The following is a 20,639-nucleotide window of genomic DNA, read 5'->3' on the forward strand; positions in this document are numbered from 1 at the left end:
GATTGAGGCACGTAGCGTCATCGTTTCCTGTCATATCACTTTCGAGGGATTTCCTCGTGTAGCTGATTATCCCTATGTGCATTACAACATGCAGCATACGGAGAATACAAAATCTCTACACGATGTGTGTCGATAATTTAGCTATTGAAGTATTATATACAGTAAGTGCGCCTGTTTTTATTGGATCTATTAGAAGAGAATTCGAGACATTACTTCCTAATATGTACCGTTTAAAAGATTAATATTCTTTGATATAAATTATACCTGAACGTTGTATCGAATATAGTAAAGTTTAAACAATGGTGTTTGCTAATACGAATCCCCAAAATGTAGACAAGTTGTCATTAGATCTATATTTCGTATTAGTAAACTACAGAGATTCGGGGTTCGAGTATTCGGCATTATAGGGATCGACAAAGAATCGGATAAATCTAACTATACGGGCGACAACGTAGCCGTATTTGTTCAACTGCTCAGAAGTGGCTGCCACTTGTTAACTTCTGTTAGAGTAGCTGTAGGTTTGATAGAATACGACCGTCCGTATAAATGTACAATTGTAGCAATGCCTATGTGTGGGTACATGGTGTGTTCAATTATATATGTAGCCTATTACAAGAAAATAAACCGAAAACTCATATTCCGGTTGATTCAGAGTTGGGATGTCGGATCGTGAACGGTATAATAGATATAACGGGAGAATGTATGAGTTTTGCCACTTCGTGTAAAGAGTCACTTCCTTCATAATATCGCTGACAAACAGTTTAGTTTTATGAGTAAACACTTAGTGTCTAACCGCATGTATCAGCCGGGGTAGTATGCATTAATTAGCATACAGGTATAATATATTGTATTATATACCATATTTAAGTACGTAATTTGATATTTTGGTATAGTTTCCAATTTAAAAAAATATCAAAAATCAACAGTTGCAGTTTAACATATTCCTAAAAAGTAAGGTGCGGGCGCATTCTGACTTTTATTCGCTCACCGTTTAAGTTATATTTAATTCCATATGGATTGGTAGGACCAGGAAACGCTTAATATTGAATAAGAGTGAGTTCTTTCACGAGTCCGTGGTACCAGAGTCGCAGTTTCCGTTTCATTCATACAGGGTGTGTGTTAGATACAGATGCTTAGTAGAGACGTTTGCATTACTTACTCTTGCCTTGTCAGGGTATTAACAAGACGTTATAAAGTTTATTTTGAACAGATGATATTAAACTAGCCGCCTGTTCGCAAATGATGCACTTGTATTTGTTTATGTTTAAAACAAAACAGGAGTGGTAGGTTGACTGTGACAATCAAAGAAAATCAAATATCTTTGGCTTTCACTTTTGTAGCTACAGTGTAGTATTATAATATCAAATCCGCCATCGAAGCCATTCAGCTGCTGCTTGCCGCAAGCTGCCTTTTGAACGAACGTTTCCTGCTCCGAGACGTCTCGGTCCTCCGGGAGGGAGGACCGCTTCCGCCTCACTCCCTGTCGCACCTTCGATTGCCCGGGTCGTCCAACCAGGCGACGGATCAACCCCGATCGATTGGTTCCTTCGAAAACAAAGTTTTTTTGGGCGTTTCCTGCATGAGCAATATAAATGGGAGGCGAGCGTCTATACATGTATGCTAATTGTACAAGACGCTTTGCGCAGACTCAAGTGCATTCGGCTAATTGAAAGTGGTTTATACTGTTACTAGAGACATTCCAGGTTAGTTTATGATTTTCCGCTGCTGTAAGCCCTGTCTAGGTTACTTGTATAACGTTTGAATGGTTGTGGGGTAAGTTTGTAATGTTTAAAAATATATCATATAACGAGATGGTTTATGTAAATTGTAAAGTGCCGTAACTGGTTTTCGATGCTGCCTTGTTACCTACGGTACCAGGTAGAAAGTATGTCATCTCGTACCGTGAGTAATAAAGCATTCTCGGGAGCTCAATGCAACCGGTACTATAGAGGGAAAACAATGCATGGTGGCTTCGGAGTGTGAAAATATAAAGGCGCATATAAGAATCAAAATATAGCTTTAATAGAATGTTTCAAAAATAACATACTTTCTAATGTGTAAGTTCTTTAATTATAGCTATGGTTCTTCAATGAGTTTTATTGGATTGAAATATTAAACTGTCCGAATACAGAAATAAATTATACAGTATGACAAAAATGCTATGGGTCTACTGTTTTCTTTGTTTAATATCATAAATTCATATGTGAAAATAAGTCTATTCATCAAGTAATACTTTAATAAAACAAAAGTAAATCTGCCTAAAGTTAGTAGGGTAGGCTAAGGGAAAATGGGACAACTTTAGCACATAATATCCAAATATCCTGAACTTGTTCTAAACAATTAACAACGGCATGGGAGTCGTTAGGATGTGGCTTTATAATTATCTGAATGTTCTTTCATCACCACCAAATGGGACGAGAAAATATAGAATGAAAATGTGTCCCATCTTCCCCTACCCTACTATACATTGTATATCTGTATTATTGTTAAATTGTTTTATATGGGATCTTGAGAAGCAACGGAGGCTATACAGCACCTATGATGGACGTATTTGTGTGTTTTGTGGCTTGTATCAGTTACCAGCACTAAATAGTAAAGAAATCTTTATATTATTGTGATATTGAAAATGCTAACAGTTTGTCTCCACAATCATAGTAAAACATAAAGAGAAATAAAAAATACTCACTATGTCAACTTTGCTATAATAGATCGTTATGCGGGCGGAAATGTTTTGAAACCAGTGTTATAGACTAACTTTAATTACGTTGCCCCTTCCATTTTGCGACAATAAATGACTAACATTAATTCGCTAATGAGTGACACGGGTACTGCAAAATATTGAATATCTTTAAATTGCTTTTGATTCATTTCGGGGCGCCAATTTTAGCGTGTGCATATTTTAACATGTGCCATAATATAAATGACTCATTTCATTACATTACACCAAAGGGCCTATATAGTAAAGTTTGTATGGCAAGGGTTTGACTGCTTCCATTCCTATTGAAAACGTTGGCACGTATATGAATCTGTACAATATTCAAACGAAGTTGCTCCGAGTCAACGAGTCTGCCCGGAAATAATTGCATTCTAGAAATAACTGAACGGTTTCCTTTTACGCACTTTGACATTTTCCTGTTATTTGTTTCAAACTCTTGCGCATGCCTTTTGATTGCATGTTTCACTTGTTTGGTCAAATGTATAAGCGTGTAACGTTCGCTTATATTTGTAACTACAAATACGCATATTATACAGACGTCTTCGCCTCAATCATACAGTAGGATCGGGGAAGGTGGGACACTTTTTAACTCTATTTTTTCGTCCCATTTAGTAGTAAACGAAAAACATTCAAAAGAATATGAAACTATGTCCCCATGACTCTCATAGAACATTGTTAATTGTTTAAAACACGACCAGGATATCTGGATATTACGAGCTAAAGGTGTCCCATCTTCCCCCACCCTACTATATATGCTTTTACGTTTTTTCATTCAAAGGTTTATTAATTTACAATTACCTATCCAGCGTGATTTAAACATCAGAGTATATCCGATTTAATATTACGTCTTATAGTATTAATTAGCTTGGCAAAGTCGAATACATATAGTGGGGTCGACATTAATGGCGTCGTGTACAAAAAAAACCACAGGTCAAACAAAAAGGATTTATCTCTTTGTTCGTTCATGTCAGTACGTTGTGACGTAGAATCATAATAATAGAACTACAAGTTGTTATGTTATTGCGGTAGCACGGTATGAAAAGATTCTGTAGGTGTAGGAAAAGAAAGGCATCATATATATTGAAGCTTTATGAACGAGAACCAATCCGAATGGTTAGTTCGAAAGAGGCACGCATAAGGAAGCGGATCATCGCTACTTTAAACTGAACAAGGTAAGATTACTTTTTTCTTGTTTCTGAATTCTCCCGGGATTTGTTTCGGAATTTTCCAAATAAAATTGTTTTTTTTTTAGTTTGAAGTTTGGGTTATACTGAAAATGCCCTCCAAAAATACTCGGCAATCGTCATATTTTTGGAAAAATAACTTAGGTTCCAAGTACTTTGTAACAAAGCTTGATTTAAAACTGGTTTTAATAATCAAATTTTCCCAAATTCGCATTTTAAGATTATTCACGCGTACGCAAACGCCTCAAATAAAATAACAACAAAAAAGAAAGATGAGCTGCTCGAATCGGTGTCAATACTTCATAATTAGAAACCAAAGACATTTTACCCTGCGTGTTTCGGCCGGGTGACAATTAATAAAGATATGGTTTGAAAGGGGCGTAACTGATATATCTCAAACATCCATTCTTTAAATATGAGGGTCATTTGGCCACCTCTTAGATTAGACCATTTGTCGTAAAGATGTTGGCGGCTGGATTTATTTAATGCACTACTGGTGTAGAATGAAAAAAGTTGTATAACTTCAGAGTATAGAATTTAAATTCCAAATTGGACGAGCTGCTAAAACTTTAACGGGTATAGGCGCGGTAAAGGTTTTTAAATGACATCAAGCTGTTGAGATGCAGAAACTGTTTCGATGCCTCGCAAGCTGTAATGGTCACATTAAAAAGTTCGAATAGGTTTATAAACAAGTTAGGAAAGTCGGATAATTACCAGTTGATTTTCACTTTGCTATAGAATCGGTTTAGACGATATTTTATGATGGCGTTAGAAGCTTATGGGGTGTACCTACCCGATGACATACCTGCCGGGCAGTTTGCGTCGAAACTGGTTAAAGCCGTTCACACTGACACCCGTGATAATATTTTTCCATGCAACAGCCCATACGGTCGTGATTGGAGCGAGTCAATCTTATACCTCGGAAGAAAGAAGAGAACCAGTGAGGGCAGCAACAAGTGCGATTGTGACGTCACAATGGAAAGTCCACGCGTCATTTTACCCATGGAACACCCGTTGGAGGGAAGAAATAACCCACAGCCGAGCAAGGTATATTGTATCGCACTGTTTGTACAAGCTTTACTCTTTATTGTACGTTTAAAGCTCCCTTTACGCCATAATAAACAAAGGATACCATTTGTATAAGACATAATTCAACAGTGTCAATAAATAGGCTTTTATTAAAGGTAAATATAGTTTTTCAAGTAGCTACGGTGTTTACACTACGTGTTAAAAGGTTTAAGCGTTATTAAGCAACAGCGTTTTTCGTGTGTGGGTTACGTTTTTACTAAGCAGGCCTCTAGAAAATTGAGATATGGTATCCAAATATCCTGATCGTGTTTTAAACAGTTAACAACGATATGAAAGTCGCGAGAATACAGTTTTATAATTCTTTAATTGTTCTTTGTTTACTTCCAAATAAGACGAGAAAATAGAAGGGAAATGTGTCCCATCTTCCCCCATCCACTGTGAGTAAAGCTAAAAGTTAGGACCACCTTTAAAACCGATTAGGTTACTTATAGTGTTTTTACATGGCACTGATGTATTGTTACGCTGTCCTTGAAGAGCCATAGTTATCCCCGCTGGCATTGTTGATGCTTGAATAGAAAGTATTCAGAAATAACGTGTTCAGACCACTCACGATACGGGAGTGTGCCATAATTACAAGTTACAGTAAAAAGCGTCGTTTCTAACAAACTTAAAACTGATGATATAACAAAGTTAAGGGTTCTAAAGTAAAGTTTATTGTCAGTTCATTTTGGTAGTCTGTTAATTTTTTGTATAAAATCAGTTTTAGGAGTTTATAAGGCCCGTTAATATGATTGGACCGAAATTAAATGTCACAATAGAGCCAAAAACAAAGGTACGTTATGTTATATATATGTGAGCATTGGTAGTTGATATGAGGTTTCTTTATGTAATTTGTGTTATAGAGTTTTAGTTAAGCATGAATGTTGAGTGTTTAAATTGTAGTTTGTTGAATAGTTTGTTCAATTGTGATTGTTAAATTGGTGAATAAATCTTGGATTTATACTGCGTTAATAAGAAACTTTCTTTGGTAAATTGTTGGGTAGGTCCTCTATAGTATTGGGGCAATTAAAATCTTCTTATTTGGGCACAAGACATATTCCTTCTGCAATTTCAGGCCTTTATGGACTGGAGAGTGCCCAGCAGATACTCAGATAAAGCTGGGAGACCAACGACACGAGAGGCTGAAGTGATGAGACGTATTCAAGCCCAATCTCGAGCAAGGAGCAGGTAAGTTAAATTTTTAATGCTTACGTATTGATAGATTTACTCCGGACGCCGCGTGCAGTGGTTATAGCGTGTCCGCCTTTAGTCGGGAAAATATGGGTTCGAGGCTTGACACGGCTACCTTGGGCAAGATACTTATCGGGTTGAAAAATTGGTTTAAAGCGTGAAAGTGAAAATGTCCTAAAGGAGAATGTTCAATCTCATCCCGACCTACTATATGTGGTAACTTTTATAAGCTCTACCGCATATCCCCACTACGACGTTAATATATATACAGTTACATTGTGTGTGTTTGCAGCCGCCAGCATGAAGTAACTCATACAACACACCACCCACCACCGCCTGGTAAATTTCAACCCATCAGATCCGAACAACAGGAGCACATGGCTGAGGTCCTTCGAATGAAATCTGCCCTTCGTGATCGTGGGCAAGTTACAACGTGTAAGAAAAAACATTACTTTAAACAATAACTTGGCTTATGAGAAAAAGAACAAGTAAACAGTTCCAAACCACATGCCTAAGTTTTAGGTTCACGTTTTAGTCTAATAGTTACTGTGGGTTTTTCATGTATCAATTAATTATTACAAAAAAACATTATGGTAGGGTGGGGTAAGATGGGACATGTTTTCATTCTCTTTTTCTTTTTATTTCGTAGTAAACAAAGAATACTTACCGAATTACTCAACCGCAGCCCCACGACTCTAGAAGAGCGTTGTTAGTTATTTAAAACACGATCAGGAAATTTAGGATTTAAGCGCTAACAGTATCCCATCTTACCCAACAGTTATATCATAATTTAATATTTTTCCTTTGAAAATCGTTCAACGCAACACTGTAAACAGTTTTAAGCGTTGCCTTTCCATCTTGCAGTGCCGCGACTTTCTTTAAGCGCCAACCACAGTATGGAGAAACCACTGGAACCAAGAACATACTCGGCTGCACAAAGATGGTTGAGTAAAAATCCTGGAAAGGAGCATCTGGCAGAACAGGTACAGTTTAGTTTACACACCTACATAACCCTACAACGGTATAACCACTTTGCACTATAGTTATAACCACAACATTATAACTACTTTGCACTAATAGACCAATAGATTTAAACTGTTGATTTAGGTTTTGAGGCAAAACGGTCGAACAGAAGTGGACAGACTGTTGGAAAATACATTGGAGCCCAACGCGAGAAAAGCGGTTCGGGAATGGCTGAAACATGCATCTGAAAGCGGTAACGATGAACGACTGCGTCGTATATTCATAACACACAAACTGTTTTAATAAAAAATTATGTACAGATCGCCGTGCTGCTATGAGGTTTTTCAGCACGCTGGCTGGTAGAAAGTTGCTTGGTGGACCTAGTGGACGTCACCCCGCGCCAAACATGCATGGTGATAAAAATGCCAGGCTGAGCGCAGTACTGGATACTTTACGAACAAACAAGTTGGTTATCAAACTTACTTCTGTATAATATTGTAGGTTAAGGTGACTGTACAAAGTATCCGGAATTCGTCCGTTTTGTTTGTTTTGTCCGGATTTCACTGCCGCATGCGGAACTCGGTAATGGGTTTGCATACGACTTAGCAAGCGAGTTCGCATGCCGGATACTGTGTACAGCCACCTTAACATTATCCCATTTTATCCGATCGTGTTTTGACCAATTAACAACACTTAGAGTTTGGATGCTACAGTTCTACTATCGAATTGAAAAAGAAATAAGAATGAAGACGTGTCCCACCTTACCCCAAACTATATAGTAGGATGGGGGAAGATAGGACACCTTTTCATTCTATTTTCTCGTACATTTTGGTATAGCAAACAAAAACATTCAAGGAATTATAAAACCTTGTCCTCGCGACTTTCATAGACCATTGTTAATTGTTTAAAATACGATCAGAATATTTATATATTTCGTGCTAAAGGTGTCCCATCTTCCCCCACCCCACTATATAACTTTCACCTGATCATATACGCTATAACTGTCCAATCACAACTTACTGCAATAACAATGAGAATGTTTTCACAGTAGCATGAATTCTGATGTTCTTCGGCCATGTTTTAATATTATCTTTATAATTTAAAGGGGTCAAGCACCACAGGAACCAGACATGGGGCACGCAACGGTTGACGATCACATTAAGTCTTTGTTAAAAGCAGCACGAAGAAAGCACATTCGTATTCTGACGCCAGAGACAAGACTAAGACACAAAGAACTGCAGACTTGGCATCATATGCCGGTACGTATTTCTAATGTAAACTATAACACGTGTAGTCGTTATAGGATTGGACTTAAACCAAAATAAATCGGAGTACCATTACGTATAAGCATGACGAATATTTTGTTTGCCGAAACGGCGTATGGCAGTAAACTTATTTGCTTTTGCGTATTTATGAATCTAAAGTTCTGATCCATCTAATTAAGTTGTGATATGACGTTGAACGTGAATAAATATTGAAAAGACTTGATTGTCGTTCAGAATTAATTTTGTAGTATATAGGGTGGGGAATGATGGTACACATTTAGCACATACGGTTTTATATTCTTTGAAAGTTTTTTGTTTACTAGCAAATTGGCCGAGAAAATAGAATGAACAAGTGTCCCATCTCCCCCACCCTATACTATAACACACACACCATAACACATGCGCTGATACTAAATTACAAATTTTGAGCAGGTCTACAATTACACCGGAAAAATACAAAACACAAGATCAATGTACGTAAAGCCAAACGCATCCATTCCAAAAGATTTTCGGATTCATCCTGAGTGGGAACCGTGAGGTTCATGATGTCACGAAACACTGCTTTGATGAGATTACGTTGATGTTTGTTGTTGTAATTAAGTACTTTTTACTGTTATAAAACTTATGCCTTGAATATTTTCACCATGTACAATGAGCACTTGGATTTAATAAATGTTATCTGTGTTATTACAAGACTGAATTTAAAAAGTCAAATCAGGAGGTAGGAATAAAAGGTCGTAGGAAAAATCTCTGTTTGCATTTTGCTTCGTACTTTGATGACACATGTATGACAATATGTGGCGGTGTCTGCATTGTAAAAGATCAAACGTTTAGTCAAGTTATTGCGGATTCTTGTTCAGAAGTGCTGGTCTAATGTGTAAGCAAAATCTTCACTCTTTAACGAAGATTTTATAAGGTCTAACACACGAAAACTGTAATACAAATTTTATTTAAAACAACGCGGCAAAAGTAGTTCAGTCGTTCGAACTACGTAACGTATAATGAAAATTGCAACGAAATTTGATTTATATATAATATATTTATATAAATATTCCAGACCGATAGGGTTGTACACATACTAAATAAATCGACTAAATTCTATAAGGCCAGATAATGAAAAAAGCAAAAGTATATAAGCATAGTAGGAAACACGACGCAAAATGGGCCAAATTCTGCGGTTTACGAATAAAAGTGCTGATGAAAAAATACGTTAAAATCCTCACTGTCAGTAACAATTGCGATGTAGTTGGAATGAAATATTTGCTTGAATAAGCAGCAGTGCGTTTTAAAGACACTTCAGAAAATATTGTTATCGAAAAGTGAGTTTTTACAATCTTTGATATTTGTTTACGAATATAAATGTGATGTTAGCCAAGCACAAAGGTTTAATTTCAGCTCGACTTAAAATACAAAAAAGGGAGAAATGAGTACAAGCTGTTACGATTATCAACCATTTTTTACAATGCCCGCCAAGGACTGACGAGATATAATGGTTTTGCTTAGGAACATTAAAGCAACTGTGCAGATTTATAGGGTGCTTACGTATATGGTTACGGAAAGCATGGATTCGGTGTGGATTTAACTTTACTGTGCAAAAATATCCTCCAACCTTTTGGCAGTGCGGTTTTGTACTAATTGAGTTAAATATCGAAGAAATGGTAAATTTGGGGTGGAAGTTGTTTAAAGTAGGGCATAGTTAATTTCTGCACAAAATAAATAGACAATATTTTGAGTTGTGGTGCCAATAGTTTTGTGTAAACCTGTGTTCGACCAAATAAGGATCTAAAACGACGCTTGTTGTAATATAAGCCGATAATACATAAGTCAGGTTAAACAAAAACATTACAGAACATGTAAATCAAATCGCATAGTTCGTGTACTATTAGTTCAACAGGTATATAGCGAAACAAACGGTTTTATAACGGAATGAGAATTGGTACTTAGTTCCTTTGCTACGTGTCCATTGTACTTGCCATCGGAAGTATACATAATATGACGCAGATTTCAAACAGCTTCTTCAGCTGTCCAATACCTCGTCGAATTGCAGTAACGCGGTCCTAAGCTCGGCGGCGATGTTTTCGAAAAACTGGGCCTGGTTTTGCAGCATTTCTCTTTGAGCTGCGGCGAAATCTCTGATACGCTGCCCGTGGAAGTGGTCCATTTCTGCACGCATGCAGCACACAACGCGGTCGGCTCGTTCAGCGACTGCCCCGCACTCGACGTCCGTCATTCGACCTTCGTCTTTTAGTTTGCGACATTCGCGCAATTTTCTCATAGCACCAGTTTGCATCTGTAAGAATAAATTACAGTTACTTTACACAAAACATAAAAAAAACTTAGGAAAATGATTGCCCCCAAAAGAGGCCGAAAACAAAAGGTTAAAAGGATTTCTAGCAACAAATGTGTTTTTTTTCTGTGTGATATGTAGGCCAAAAAAGGTCCCATGATATGACGTGTTGTATGACGTAATTGGAATTAAACCATATTTGTGGTAACTTTTTGCAGCGTATAAAAACACACAAACTCGATGGAGTCATATGCTCACCAAAGGGCAAACAAAGTAGCAGGGCTTAGCAAACACACTGTTTGCTTGAAAGGCGAGGTAAGGTGGTCTAAATACGGAGCATTATGCAAACATCATACGGGCAATTATGGCTGGACAGTTCAAATACGTAATACGGCATGCGCGGTTAACGTCCTATTGTGTTAAGAGAAAAGTGCTGAGAAATGAATTGTGACGTAGGTACTCACGTGCCACACGTCCGGCATAGTGTCAAGTAAACCTTTGTACAGCCATAAGGAGTCAATGAAGGGAATCAAGTCATGTTTTGGTTGGTTGGCGAACATGTCTCCAATGCGGTGATACGTTTGACCTGCGTGGCGTTAAAACAGTGTTGGTGGTATGCACTAATAAAGAATTAGAATATATCTCATGGTGGGAACTTATGCAACAGTTGGCAGAAATATGCTACAAATGGTATAAATAAGCTTGGTTGTAAACATCACTATTTTAAGTTTCTTCATTAAATGATAAATTTCTTAAGCGAAACATTATTAGAGACACTTTATGAATCAGTTTCATAAATTTAGAAACACGATAGTTATTGAAGTTAATTTTTTAATAAACACAGTTTTCAATGACCGTAAATAGGAAAAGTAAATAATATTCTGTATTCCGTTTACATATAAGTGGAATACACCATTTATTATTGTATTATGATAATATACGTATACTCAAGGCTTCTCAGAAAACAAGCAACAGTGATGATATAACAGTGCAATTAGTGACTGCATGCTACATCTATACCTGTGTGTTTGATTGCGTTTGTCAAACTCTTATTATTAGTGGTTTGGTGCATATTGAACACAGTTGACAAGGAGGTGATGGATTTTCCATAGGATTGGTACTCCCGTTTAAACAAGCCATAGTGTTTGCTTGCCATACTCTGAGCACACGACGTTATGTTTGATACACTGTCGTCCATTGCTGTATAAAATAGTTCAGTTAAAACGTTGTTGCAAAAAATCAAAGGCGCATATATTTTAGTCGAAATATTACAGGTCAAATATAAAAAAATATTACATGCTGTTACCAATATAAACCAGTGGTTCTTAGCCTAGGATCTGCTATTAAAGCTTTCTAGTTAATATGCGAGTTACTTATTTTGCTGTACTAATCAAACAAATTAGAGTATAAAATCAAATGTAATCATAACCTTGTGCCCTGTACTGGGTATTTATTTTTTAAATATTTGAAACAAGGCATCTTCACAAAATTGTAAATAGAACAAGGGTTATTAGGTATAAGAACTGATAGAAATAAAAGTTTAGAAACGCTTACATCTAGTGAACTTTTTGAATTGATCAAGTGGACCTTCAGAGTCGGTCACTGTTGTCACGGTTACAGGAAGAGCGACAGTGAGGAAGAAGTTGGCAGCCACAAGATCATCTTTCTCGGCTTGCCTCTTGCTCATCTTCCAAGCTTTTTGCTCAGTTAAAGTGAGGAAGTTTCGGAAGATCTGAGCACGGGATAGGACTGGATGTTGGCAGATGTAACTGATCTGAAAAAGCAAGGTTCAATTTTTGACATTAAATTGAAGATTTGTTTGACATAAATGGTATGTTACAGACACAACAGGCCATGAGCTTGGAGTGTTATGGCTTTAATGATATAAATTCTAAACATATGTCCATTTAACATGTAGTTACATTGTCATAATCTCCATCAATACAATAAGTATATCCAATCTACTTATTATGTTACAACACACAATACCTTATCACTTTTAACAAAATATGTTTCATTCATTTTCCCTCATAATACTTTTTTTATTTGGCTACCAACATAATTTAGAACATCTATTATTGACTTCACCCACCCATAGTTTCAACCTAGCCATCCTTCCTTCAATAAATTCCTCTTCAAACCTCCCTGAAGCTTGTTTGTCTGGTAGGCGAGGTATGGCTACCATGGGATACCTTTCCACCAGCCTTGCATACAGCCAGTCAAAATGTTTATAGCGACGTTGTACTGTTACAGCAGTGTCACTTGGCGTAAGGTTGTAGCATACAAACTTTTTCAAGCCTAAAAGCAAACCAATTTTAGAATTACATGAAAAAACGCAATATATTTGTTTTTTCTGCATACATTATTCTCTGATATAAAGTAGCAAAATCGGATAGGTTATAGAAGTAACTTGATAACGTCAGTCTGTAATGTTTGCTAAGATCACATAGTAAAATATTAGTGCTTGTTAACTCTATAAAAAAAACATGAAAAGAATTGATCCATTTGTGACTAATGTTTTCTTAAACATTTTCTTTAGAGTTTAGACCAAGATTCTATAACATTTTTAAACCTAGGCCAAAGATACTATAGCATGAATACATGATGCATTACAAGTGTCAAAGTGTCATGTATGCAGCGGTTAGCTGTAACGGATTAATCAGAGCATATAATCATGTCGATACTGATCATTTAGCTTGAGGGGAAAAGCAGCACACGCATACTTGCTTGGTGGTAGAGATCATTAAATGCATATATAGTAAAATGCCTTGTTAAGTTGTTTACCTTTCATTTTGCTTTGTTGCTTTGGGTTTTCTATCGAGCACGAGTATTTATGATCGTATGGCTTCCATGCAGGACCTTCTTCACCCATTATTATTTGGATCTGGAAGTTTTTACACTTATTTAACAATTTTATTGAATAATTTTACGTCAGTAACCATATGATTTTAGCCAGTTAATTTTACAACAGATGTAGCATAAATTTAGAACTAAACATGTATAAAGTAGAGTATGTATAGATACATCATAAACCAATTAAATAAAACTGTCTAAATGTCGCAAATAAGTTAGTAGGCATATATATTATGTATGATTTACACAACGTACTGAAATCTAAGGAACAGAACCCATGCTCACCTGGTCAACTTGTCGAACTCTAGCATCTGCTTTACCGAGCATGTAACTTTCCCCTCCATGTTTAACGAATGAAGAAAATCGGTTAAAATTCTTGCTCACAGAGCCACTAACACGTGATGATTTGCTTTCCACTGAATTAAGTGAAGCCACATCATGAGCTTCTCGGCCATATTGTTTTGAGGATCCTGGCATTGTCTGCAATGTTTGGTTAAACAATGATAAAACAAATAACATTTATTTGGATGAACAACACATTACTGAGAAACTAAACATATTAGATGTATTGTACTTTATAATGTAAGCTTGATATATTTGGAACATAAACAGCAGCCACAATAATATCCAATGTTTTTCTAGCTGTAGAAAACATAACCCCAACAACTTATTAAAAAAATACAGTATCAAGACCTCAATTGATCATTAGACCATTAGCAATACTGTATTTTTCTGTCACAAAAACAAATACAACATACTGGTACAACAGTTGTTGCAACTGATGAGTTGTCATCCCAATCCTCGGACCAAGCGTCATCATCTTCATTGTTGTAATTATTTTGTCCTGTGGAGACGGGAAGAGCAAACTGAGGAGCGCTCGCTGCTGCTACAGGTGAATTATCATAATTCAGTTGGCTCTCATAATTCTCACCAGGAACATTGCTATAACGTGGCGTGGAGGCCTGAATAAAATGTTAACATTCAATAATCTACCATTATCTTGCTTTTATATTACCATATAAAATAAAAATATTATAGTTTCACTAGCTGGATTGAAAGGTGTTAAGTTATGTAGACATTCAATCTTTTATTGCCAATTATATGAGTAAACAATTATGAGTAAATGGAAAACATGACTCTAAATTATTTTCTGGTGATTTGTCTACTTATAGTTGAGCGTAGTAATTCAAACACCATGCTCTACAATTCTGCATATTAACTGAAAGTGCATGTCAAGTGAACCACTATTTGAGTATTTTTTCTAATGGGGCCAGTCAATCTTTAAGAAAATATTATTTTTTTTATATAGGCTATACATGTGAGAATTAAGTGATTTTAGTCCTTGTGCAGGTCAGGGTAAATTACGCATATTAATTACAATGGACAGGAAAACAATATTGGAACAGTGCAAGGCTACCTATTAAGTAGACTTCCACAAACCAATGAAGAGTGAGAATTGGGGAAGTTCCTTAAAAGTTAAGGAAGCAATCAAACTTATGCAATATTTGAATAATCCAAATCACAATGACCACAAACCCTGTGTGTGTTTTTCCTTTGAACAGAAACATTCGCAATGGAGTAAATATGGTTTTGATACTTAGGAAAACCTGCTACAGTGCTTTGCTTTTAAAACCAAGTCATAAGGAGTCACAAAGTTAAAAAGTCACAAGCTTATATTATAGCAATTTTTATGCTGGAAAAACAGCTAACCCAGATTACATTATCTACTATATAGCAGTGAAAACTCATTACCCTTTATATTGAAAAAATCATATTATCCCAGTATATGCAAAAAACATCTCATAAAACTAATGTTTCTACTTCTAGCATTGGCATAGAGTTTTGCAATTAAGTGGGAGTACGGCACAAGGGCAAACAGAATGGGTACAGATGTATATTAAAGCAATAGTTTAACTATCTTTAAGGCAGAAACACTTATCACAACATAACATTGTATAACTTGCAGGTGTAATATTGCTCAATATCTTGAAGAATTATTTGCATCACAATTGAAAATGTTTCAAAACATTTTTGTTTGATGTACAGTCGCAATCAAGTAACAAAAACAGAAAACATTTTCGTAATATCTATACTGCCTTGCATTTCGTGCGATTGTCTGAAGTGGTCACGCAATAATGCTAACTGTTTAAGGGCAGGTATAAAATGGCTGTGTTTTATAAAATAATTACTGAAAATACAAAGTTACATTATATGTGTAATAATCCTGATTGCGCAAAATGTCAGTCAAACTTTAACGCATTTGTTTAAGAATAAATATGGTGATTGTCACTTTTGAAAGTCGAAACATTGTAGCATTGTACGCTTGTGCGATGGTTGCGCATTAAATAAGAGTAGCTAATTCAAAAATCCTCATACGTGCGTCACATTCCCACATGTCTGTACTTTACGCTAGTGACTTTTAGTTCACAGAAAATAATGTTCAATACAAAGCACTTCGGCAATTAGCTACCTTTCTGTGACAGTAACTATCTTTTAAAAAAAGGTTTCTACCAACTTCAATCTGTTAGGTTGGTATATATTAATAGACTGTTTAACAATTTCTTTCTGAAGCGCCACATTTTACGACTCATTAAAACTTCCTGTTTGTAAGTTTCTTGTTTGCAAGAAATCATTTGAGCAACAACTTACTCATACTTAGTTACTTACCACTGCATGGTTGTTTGCTGGTGTCAGTTGAACATAAGCTTCAGGAAAAAGTCCTTTTCTTCCCCCTGAAGCCTCACCCTCCCACCAACCATCACCAATGTTCTTGTTTACCACTGTGACAATCTCACCCTCATATAAAGTAACTTCGCCATTTTCACTAAGGCCGTTAAAGTCGTACAACACCTTTGCTTGGTCAGCCATTAAGATGGTCAATTACCTATTTCATGCATCACATTTATAAACTGCATATTTAAAAATATATAAACGGTTAAATTTTAATGACAATGTTTGCTCTTTGAAGGACATAAAGTGAATAAAATACAAAAGTTGTATTAATTTCTCCCAGTTTACAGAATCTGGAATTTCCCTTTATCCAATCACATTCGCATGTACATACATGTATACAATTTTTAAAAATCATGTAAAAATATATGTAGTAAGTACATTTTCCAGCGATGTTAACAAGTTTTAAACCTTTCTTTTAATGCTATACAGATTTGATTCATTGTTTTATTAATTGGCTGAGTGACAAGTTGTATACACACAAATGACACAATATTTGTAAACACAACATCATTCATCCACCTGCCATACTGCGCAACTGTTCAATTACACTACATATTTCGCTAACAGATACATTACGCAACAAAACGATGTTTTAATATGTGTTACTATAACGGTTGTTCTATTTATATTAAATGGTTTTAATTTAAAATCTGAAGATAGCATCTAACCCAAAATATGTTTTATAAATATAAGATCGTATATAAATAAAGATTTTAAAGTTAGAGCCAGCATAATTTGACTGGTTATGTGACTATGACTACTGTTTAACAGTTAAAACACCTGTTCCGCTTATGCACGTCAGCACGTATAGATAGGCCTATGCAATATCCTTTAAACAGTGCTACTACCACTATCAAGCATTACACTAGCGGCCACATACTTACACACACACAATGTAAACAGTACAGTCATACCGCGTGTGTGACGATTTGTCATGTCATAACATCTTTTCAGTTCGGCGAAACATTGTTTTTGAATTACTTCATTACTATATATATATAACTAATCATTTGCGATTTCTATGGCGGAGTATGGAGAATTTAAATTTTTCTGCTACTCTTCAATATGACATATTTCAATTGTAAAAGGTAGTAATATATACAAATTTGAAAAAAAAAGGTAATAATATATACAAATCCAAAAAAAACGATAAAAACATATTGGAAATCCCCAAGTTCAACGTCATAAAAGAAAAACAGTGTTTCCTAAATGGGTTGTAACCAGTAATATACTCGTCGAAATATGCAAAAGTAGGAGTATGATATAATATTTTTAGAGGTATTAATTTCTTCTCGCTAATACATGTTTTTGGTACACTCGAAGAATATGAAAATACTGTTAATACTATTGTGCCATTTGTTTTCCAATATTTATGTGGAAACACTGAATACAAATTCTGGCGCCACAGAGCAAAAAGTGAAATGAAGAGTGTACATTGAACATTTGAGTGTAAGATAATTTGTTTATTATTTATTTAAGCCATCATGGAATCGGAAGTGAGCACCAAAAAGCAACTGCTTTCACTGGTAGATGATGTTGATCTGGTTATCAGGTTAATTTCTGATTCAGCTAAATTTAAACAGTTTTCAATACTTTGGTTTGGTTATTATATATTTTGCTGTAATGTTCTATCTTCATTTAAAATACCAGGTAGAACCCTAATAAATGTGCACTAAAAGAAAATCGCAGTTCACAGGCTGTTTAGTAAATGATCCATATTTACGCAAGTTAGTACAAAATCGATGACATGTTAGAGTTAAAACAATTATACTCTAACTTAAAGTTACTCCAGCAAGGGAACTTTGAAGATGTTCTGAATCCTCAACAAATTAAAGTTAACCCCTTTTAAATATAGCATGTACATACTCAACTTGAAATTTTGACTTTGTAGGCAGTTGTTCGACACCCTGTCTCAGCAATCCTCTCAGAATACTGTTGTCAATCAAGTTGGGTCGGGAGAAAGTGAAACCCAATCTCATGTGTATGTTCGTTAAACATTTCTATGTGGAAACTAGTCAGTAGCCTTATTATCTTAAATGTAACTTGCTTTATCCTTGTGTGGCCGGAAAAAAAACCCTTCTCCTCCATCTCTTTTCTGTAGGTATATTGCTGCACATGTTCTGACATTTTTCATAAGTTTTTTGGCTTTGTCAATGATTTTTCAGCTGTAGTTTAGCAATAGGAAATCGTAGAAAGACTGAAAACGTTAAAAATTTTTGCATTTTACCAGAATGGATGTTGGTCAACTGACAGATTTACTTCTGCAAAAAAACAAGAAACTTGCAGATCTAACTGAGGTTGCTTGTCAGCAACAAAAACTAGAAGTAAAAGTTAAGGCAACACGAGCAGAAATTGCCATGAAGGACACTGTATGTTCTTACAGTATTTTTGAATTTGTAATAAAAACAGGCAAACATTGCTATAAAAATACTTAAATAAATTGGTGTGGCTATCTTTCATTCACCAGTAGTAGTATATATATTCATAAAATTACCCATGATTATACTTTTAAACCTACACCTGCGCTGAAATAACAAAAGGCTGTTTTTTTTACAGGAGATCAAATGTCTTCAAAAGCATTTAAAAGCAGCAGAACAATTGTTGGGAACTGCATTGCACCAAGCTAAGGAGAAACTGAAGTCATTTGACCAAGCAAATAAAGGTAGAACGTCATAGTGGTCATACCATAACTTTTTTGCTTGTTTTTTTTTTCTGTTTTACATCTAATTTAGTTACGCAAAAATGTTTAAAGGATGTTTTGAAATAAACTGGTTACATCTCTCCTAAACAGTTTTCTAAAATGTGCCTAAATTTTAAATTATATAACATGATGTGTACTGTTATGTAATTTAGTTTTATGACTTTGTTTTCTATTAAGGTTCTGTGATGTCAGAAGACATAATAAAATATGCTCATAAGATCAGTGCATCGTGTTCAACGGCTGCTCCTTTAAACTGGACACCCGGTGATCAGCGAAGACCTTACCCACAGGTATGAATGAATGTGACATATTTATCTATGTGTGGTGTAGCAGCTTCAGAAGGTACAACAGTCGTGATCTATTATTTCATACTCTTTCTTATTGACTAGTTGCTACGTATGTAACATTGAAACGGAGGTTAAAAGTAATGTTGGGTCTTGATTTGAATCCGGTATCCTCTGACTAGTGCTCTCAGCACTGAACCAGAGTCCTTAGTTGTTATCAATATTTTAAAACAGACACACTTGCTGGTTTAAAATTTATGTTTGTCCCTAATCATTTCAGGATATAGAAATGCGATGTGGTTGGCTTGGTCAAATAAACAACTCCGACATGAATGTTAAAGACCCAATGCTCAAACCACCTGCTCAGCTAGGAACAGGTCTGCTCAAATATTTCTTGCAAATCAAATAAAACCATGTTTTATTATCCTATCTATTTATTTTAGACGGAATTCAAATGCCAAGTTTTTCAAGCAACTCACAGTGGCAAAAGGTGCAGTTTTGGTTTCTTAAATCTAACTTATGTATTTCAGTATTTTATAATTTATATTAGAAGCTTTTTTTTTAATTTATGAATTAGCTCGTGTAAAATTGCGTTAATGCCTGTACCATTGTGTAGTTCTACTTGTTGTGTCAGCATCTCAATGTTAAAATACCTATGGCCGAATGTTTTCTAATTTCAGACAGTGTAGGTTGTTGACATTTGCTACGAATTTCTGGTTCCATATTTCTATGGCATTTAAAAGCTACAGACTTTTCATGCAGATTAAAAAAAATTTACTTAGTATTAGCATTTTTTTGGATAAAGTTAAAGCAAAACTTTTACACTAAGTATATTCCACTGGAGTAACATTACTGATGCTAGGGTTTGGGGCTTTTGAAACAGAGTGTAATATATGTTTTAATTTAGCAATCCAGTTTAGATCGTAAAGAAACTTTTACCCTGCTTGAAGGTGTCTATACAAACATGCCAGGCTAAATACTTTATATACGCCACATTAATTAATAAGGTTCCACGGGTGAAGGTTCCAGTATGAATGTAACTATGTTTTATTAATGTCACCAAGAATCTGTTTTAAAATCTGACACCTGTTCTTAAATTTCTTTCCAGGGAAACCAGAGCATGGATATGTCAACATTCACAGATGGAAGAAGCACGGAAGATGTTGATGTGATGTCCTCTGATTCATCTTCTTCAGACTCTTCTGACTCCAGTGGAGTCAATGATTGAAAAAAGAAAGAAATGAAGATTTTGAAAATGCTGCTGAGAGATAGAGATGGCTGCAGTGAAGCGGTTTTGGGGAAATTATGACAGATACCTCATGCAAAAAGAAACCTAATTATAAAAAATTCAAAACCCAATTACAAACATTGTATGGATTGGTGCAGTGTTCTGT

At 35.5% G+C, this 20,639-nt stretch overlaps 3 protein-coding genes and 1 non-coding gene across 7 annotated transcripts; 3 read left to right on the forward strand and 1 right to left on the reverse strand.

Annotated features, from left to right (window-relative positions):
* Positions 1 to 1,846: 1,846 nt before the first annotated feature.
* On the forward strand, positions 1,847 to 1,927 carry mir126 (microRNA 126). Its single transcript, NR_032340.1, has one exon. It is a non-coding gene; the product is annotated as a microRNA 126 (primary transcript).
* A 1,562-nt stretch (positions 1,928 to 3,489) lies between these two features.
* Positions 3,490 to 9,077, forward strand: LOC100186163. 3 transcript variants are annotated; one of them, XM_018813926.2, is made up of 9 exons: positions 3,490 to 3,888; positions 4,782 to 4,947; positions 6,044 to 6,156; positions 6,452 to 6,594; positions 7,024 to 7,142; positions 7,267 to 7,375; positions 7,443 to 7,587; positions 8,228 to 8,381; positions 8,820 to 9,072. In XM_018813926.2, the coding sequence occupies exons 2-9, from the start codon at positions 4,876 to 4,878 to the stop codon at positions 8,922 to 8,924; spliced, it is 960 nt and encodes a 319-aa protein (XP_018669471.1). In that variant the 5' UTR covers positions 3,490 to 3,888; positions 4,782 to 4,875; the 3' UTR covers positions 8,925 to 9,072. The 3 variants fall into 3 exon arrangements, with proteins under 3 accessions (XP_018669471.1, XP_002121742.3, XP_018669474.1); XM_002121706.4 differs by lacking the exon at positions 3,490 to 3,888 and having other exon boundaries at positions 4,485 to 4,947; positions 8,820 to 9,077; XM_018813929.2 differs by lacking the exons at positions 3,490 to 3,888; positions 4,782 to 4,947 and adding an exon at positions 5,365 to 5,761.
* A 247-nt stretch (positions 9,078 to 9,324) lies between these two features.
* LOC100184638 (sorting nexin-33-like) lies at positions 9,325 to 16,443 on the reverse strand. The gene is made up of 9 exons (XM_002127405.5): positions 16,195 to 16,443; positions 14,286 to 14,489; positions 13,813 to 14,007; positions 13,459 to 13,558; positions 12,767 to 12,972; positions 12,229 to 12,448; positions 11,695 to 11,874; positions 11,139 to 11,260; positions 9,325 to 10,677 (listed from the first exon to the last, which is right to left on the reverse strand). Exons 1-9 carry the CDS (start codon positions 16,393 to 16,395, stop codon positions 10,405 to 10,407), a joined length of 1,701 nt encoding a protein of 566 aa, XP_002127441.1. The 5' UTR covers positions 16,396 to 16,443; the 3' UTR covers positions 9,325 to 10,404.
* A 1,220-nt stretch (positions 16,444 to 17,663) lies between these two features.
* LOC100187033 (mediator of RNA polymerase II transcription subunit 4-like) lies at positions 17,664 to 20,573 on the forward strand. 2 transcript variants are annotated; one of them, XM_002127366.4, is made up of 8 exons: positions 17,664 to 17,812; positions 18,152 to 18,241; positions 18,491 to 18,629; positions 18,817 to 18,922; positions 19,139 to 19,251; positions 19,526 to 19,622; positions 19,689 to 19,735; positions 20,354 to 20,573. In XM_002127366.4, the coding sequence occupies exons 1-8, from the start codon at positions 17,745 to 17,747 to the stop codon at positions 20,471 to 20,473; spliced, it is 780 nt and encodes a 259-aa protein (XP_002127402.1). In that variant the 5' UTR covers positions 17,664 to 17,744; the 3' UTR covers positions 20,474 to 20,573. The 2 variants fall into 2 exon arrangements, with proteins under 2 accessions (XP_002127402.1, XP_026691155.1); XM_026835354.1 differs by lacking the exon at positions 19,526 to 19,622.
* The last annotated feature ends 66 nt before the right edge of the window (positions 20,574 to 20,639 follow it).

This window comes from Ciona intestinalis, chromosome 1 (genome assembly GCF_000224145.3).
Source record: "Ciona intestinalis chromosome 1, KH, whole genome shotgun sequence".
NCBI lineage: Eukaryota > Metazoa > Chordata > Ascidiacea > Phlebobranchia > Cionidae > Ciona > Ciona intestinalis.

Bases quoted from the DNA above. Each gene is read 5' to 3' on its own strand.
- LOC100186163 (XM_002121706.4), top strand. From the start codon at position 4,660: ATGATGGCGTTAGAAGCTTATGGGGTGTACCTACCCGATGACATACCT. The intron at 4,948-6,043 runs GTATATTGTATC...CTGCAATTTCAG, and splicing joins ATAACCCACAGCCGAGCAAG to GCCTTTATGGACTGGAGAGT. The intron at 7,376-7,442 runs GTAACGATGAAC...AATTATGTACAG, and splicing joins GAAACATGCATCTGAAAGCG to ATCGCCGTGCTGCTATGAGG.
- LOC100184638 (XM_002127405.5), bottom strand. From the start codon at position 16,395: ATGGCTGACCAAGCAAAGGTGTTGTACGACTTTAACGGCCTTAGTGAA. The intron at 12,449-12,766 runs GTGGGTGAAGTC...TTGCTTTTTCAG, and splicing joins TGGCTAGGTTGAAACTATGG to ATCAGTTACATCTGCCAACA. The intron at 11,261-11,694 runs GTATAGATGTAG...AACGCCACGCAG, and splicing joins AAACGCAATCAAACACACAG to GTCAAACGTATCACCGCATT.
- LOC100187033 (XM_002127366.4), top strand. From the start codon at position 17,745: ATGGAATCGGAAGTGAGCACCAAAAAGCAACTGCTTTCACTGGTAGAT. The intron at 17,813-18,151 runs GTTAATTTCTGA...TTGACTTTGTAG, and splicing joins GATGTTGATCTGGTTATCAG to GCAGTTGTTCGACACCCTGT. The intron at 19,623-19,688 runs GTCTGCTCAAAT...TATTTATTTTAG, and splicing joins ACCTGCTCAGCTAGGAACAG to ACGGAATTCAAATGCCAAGT.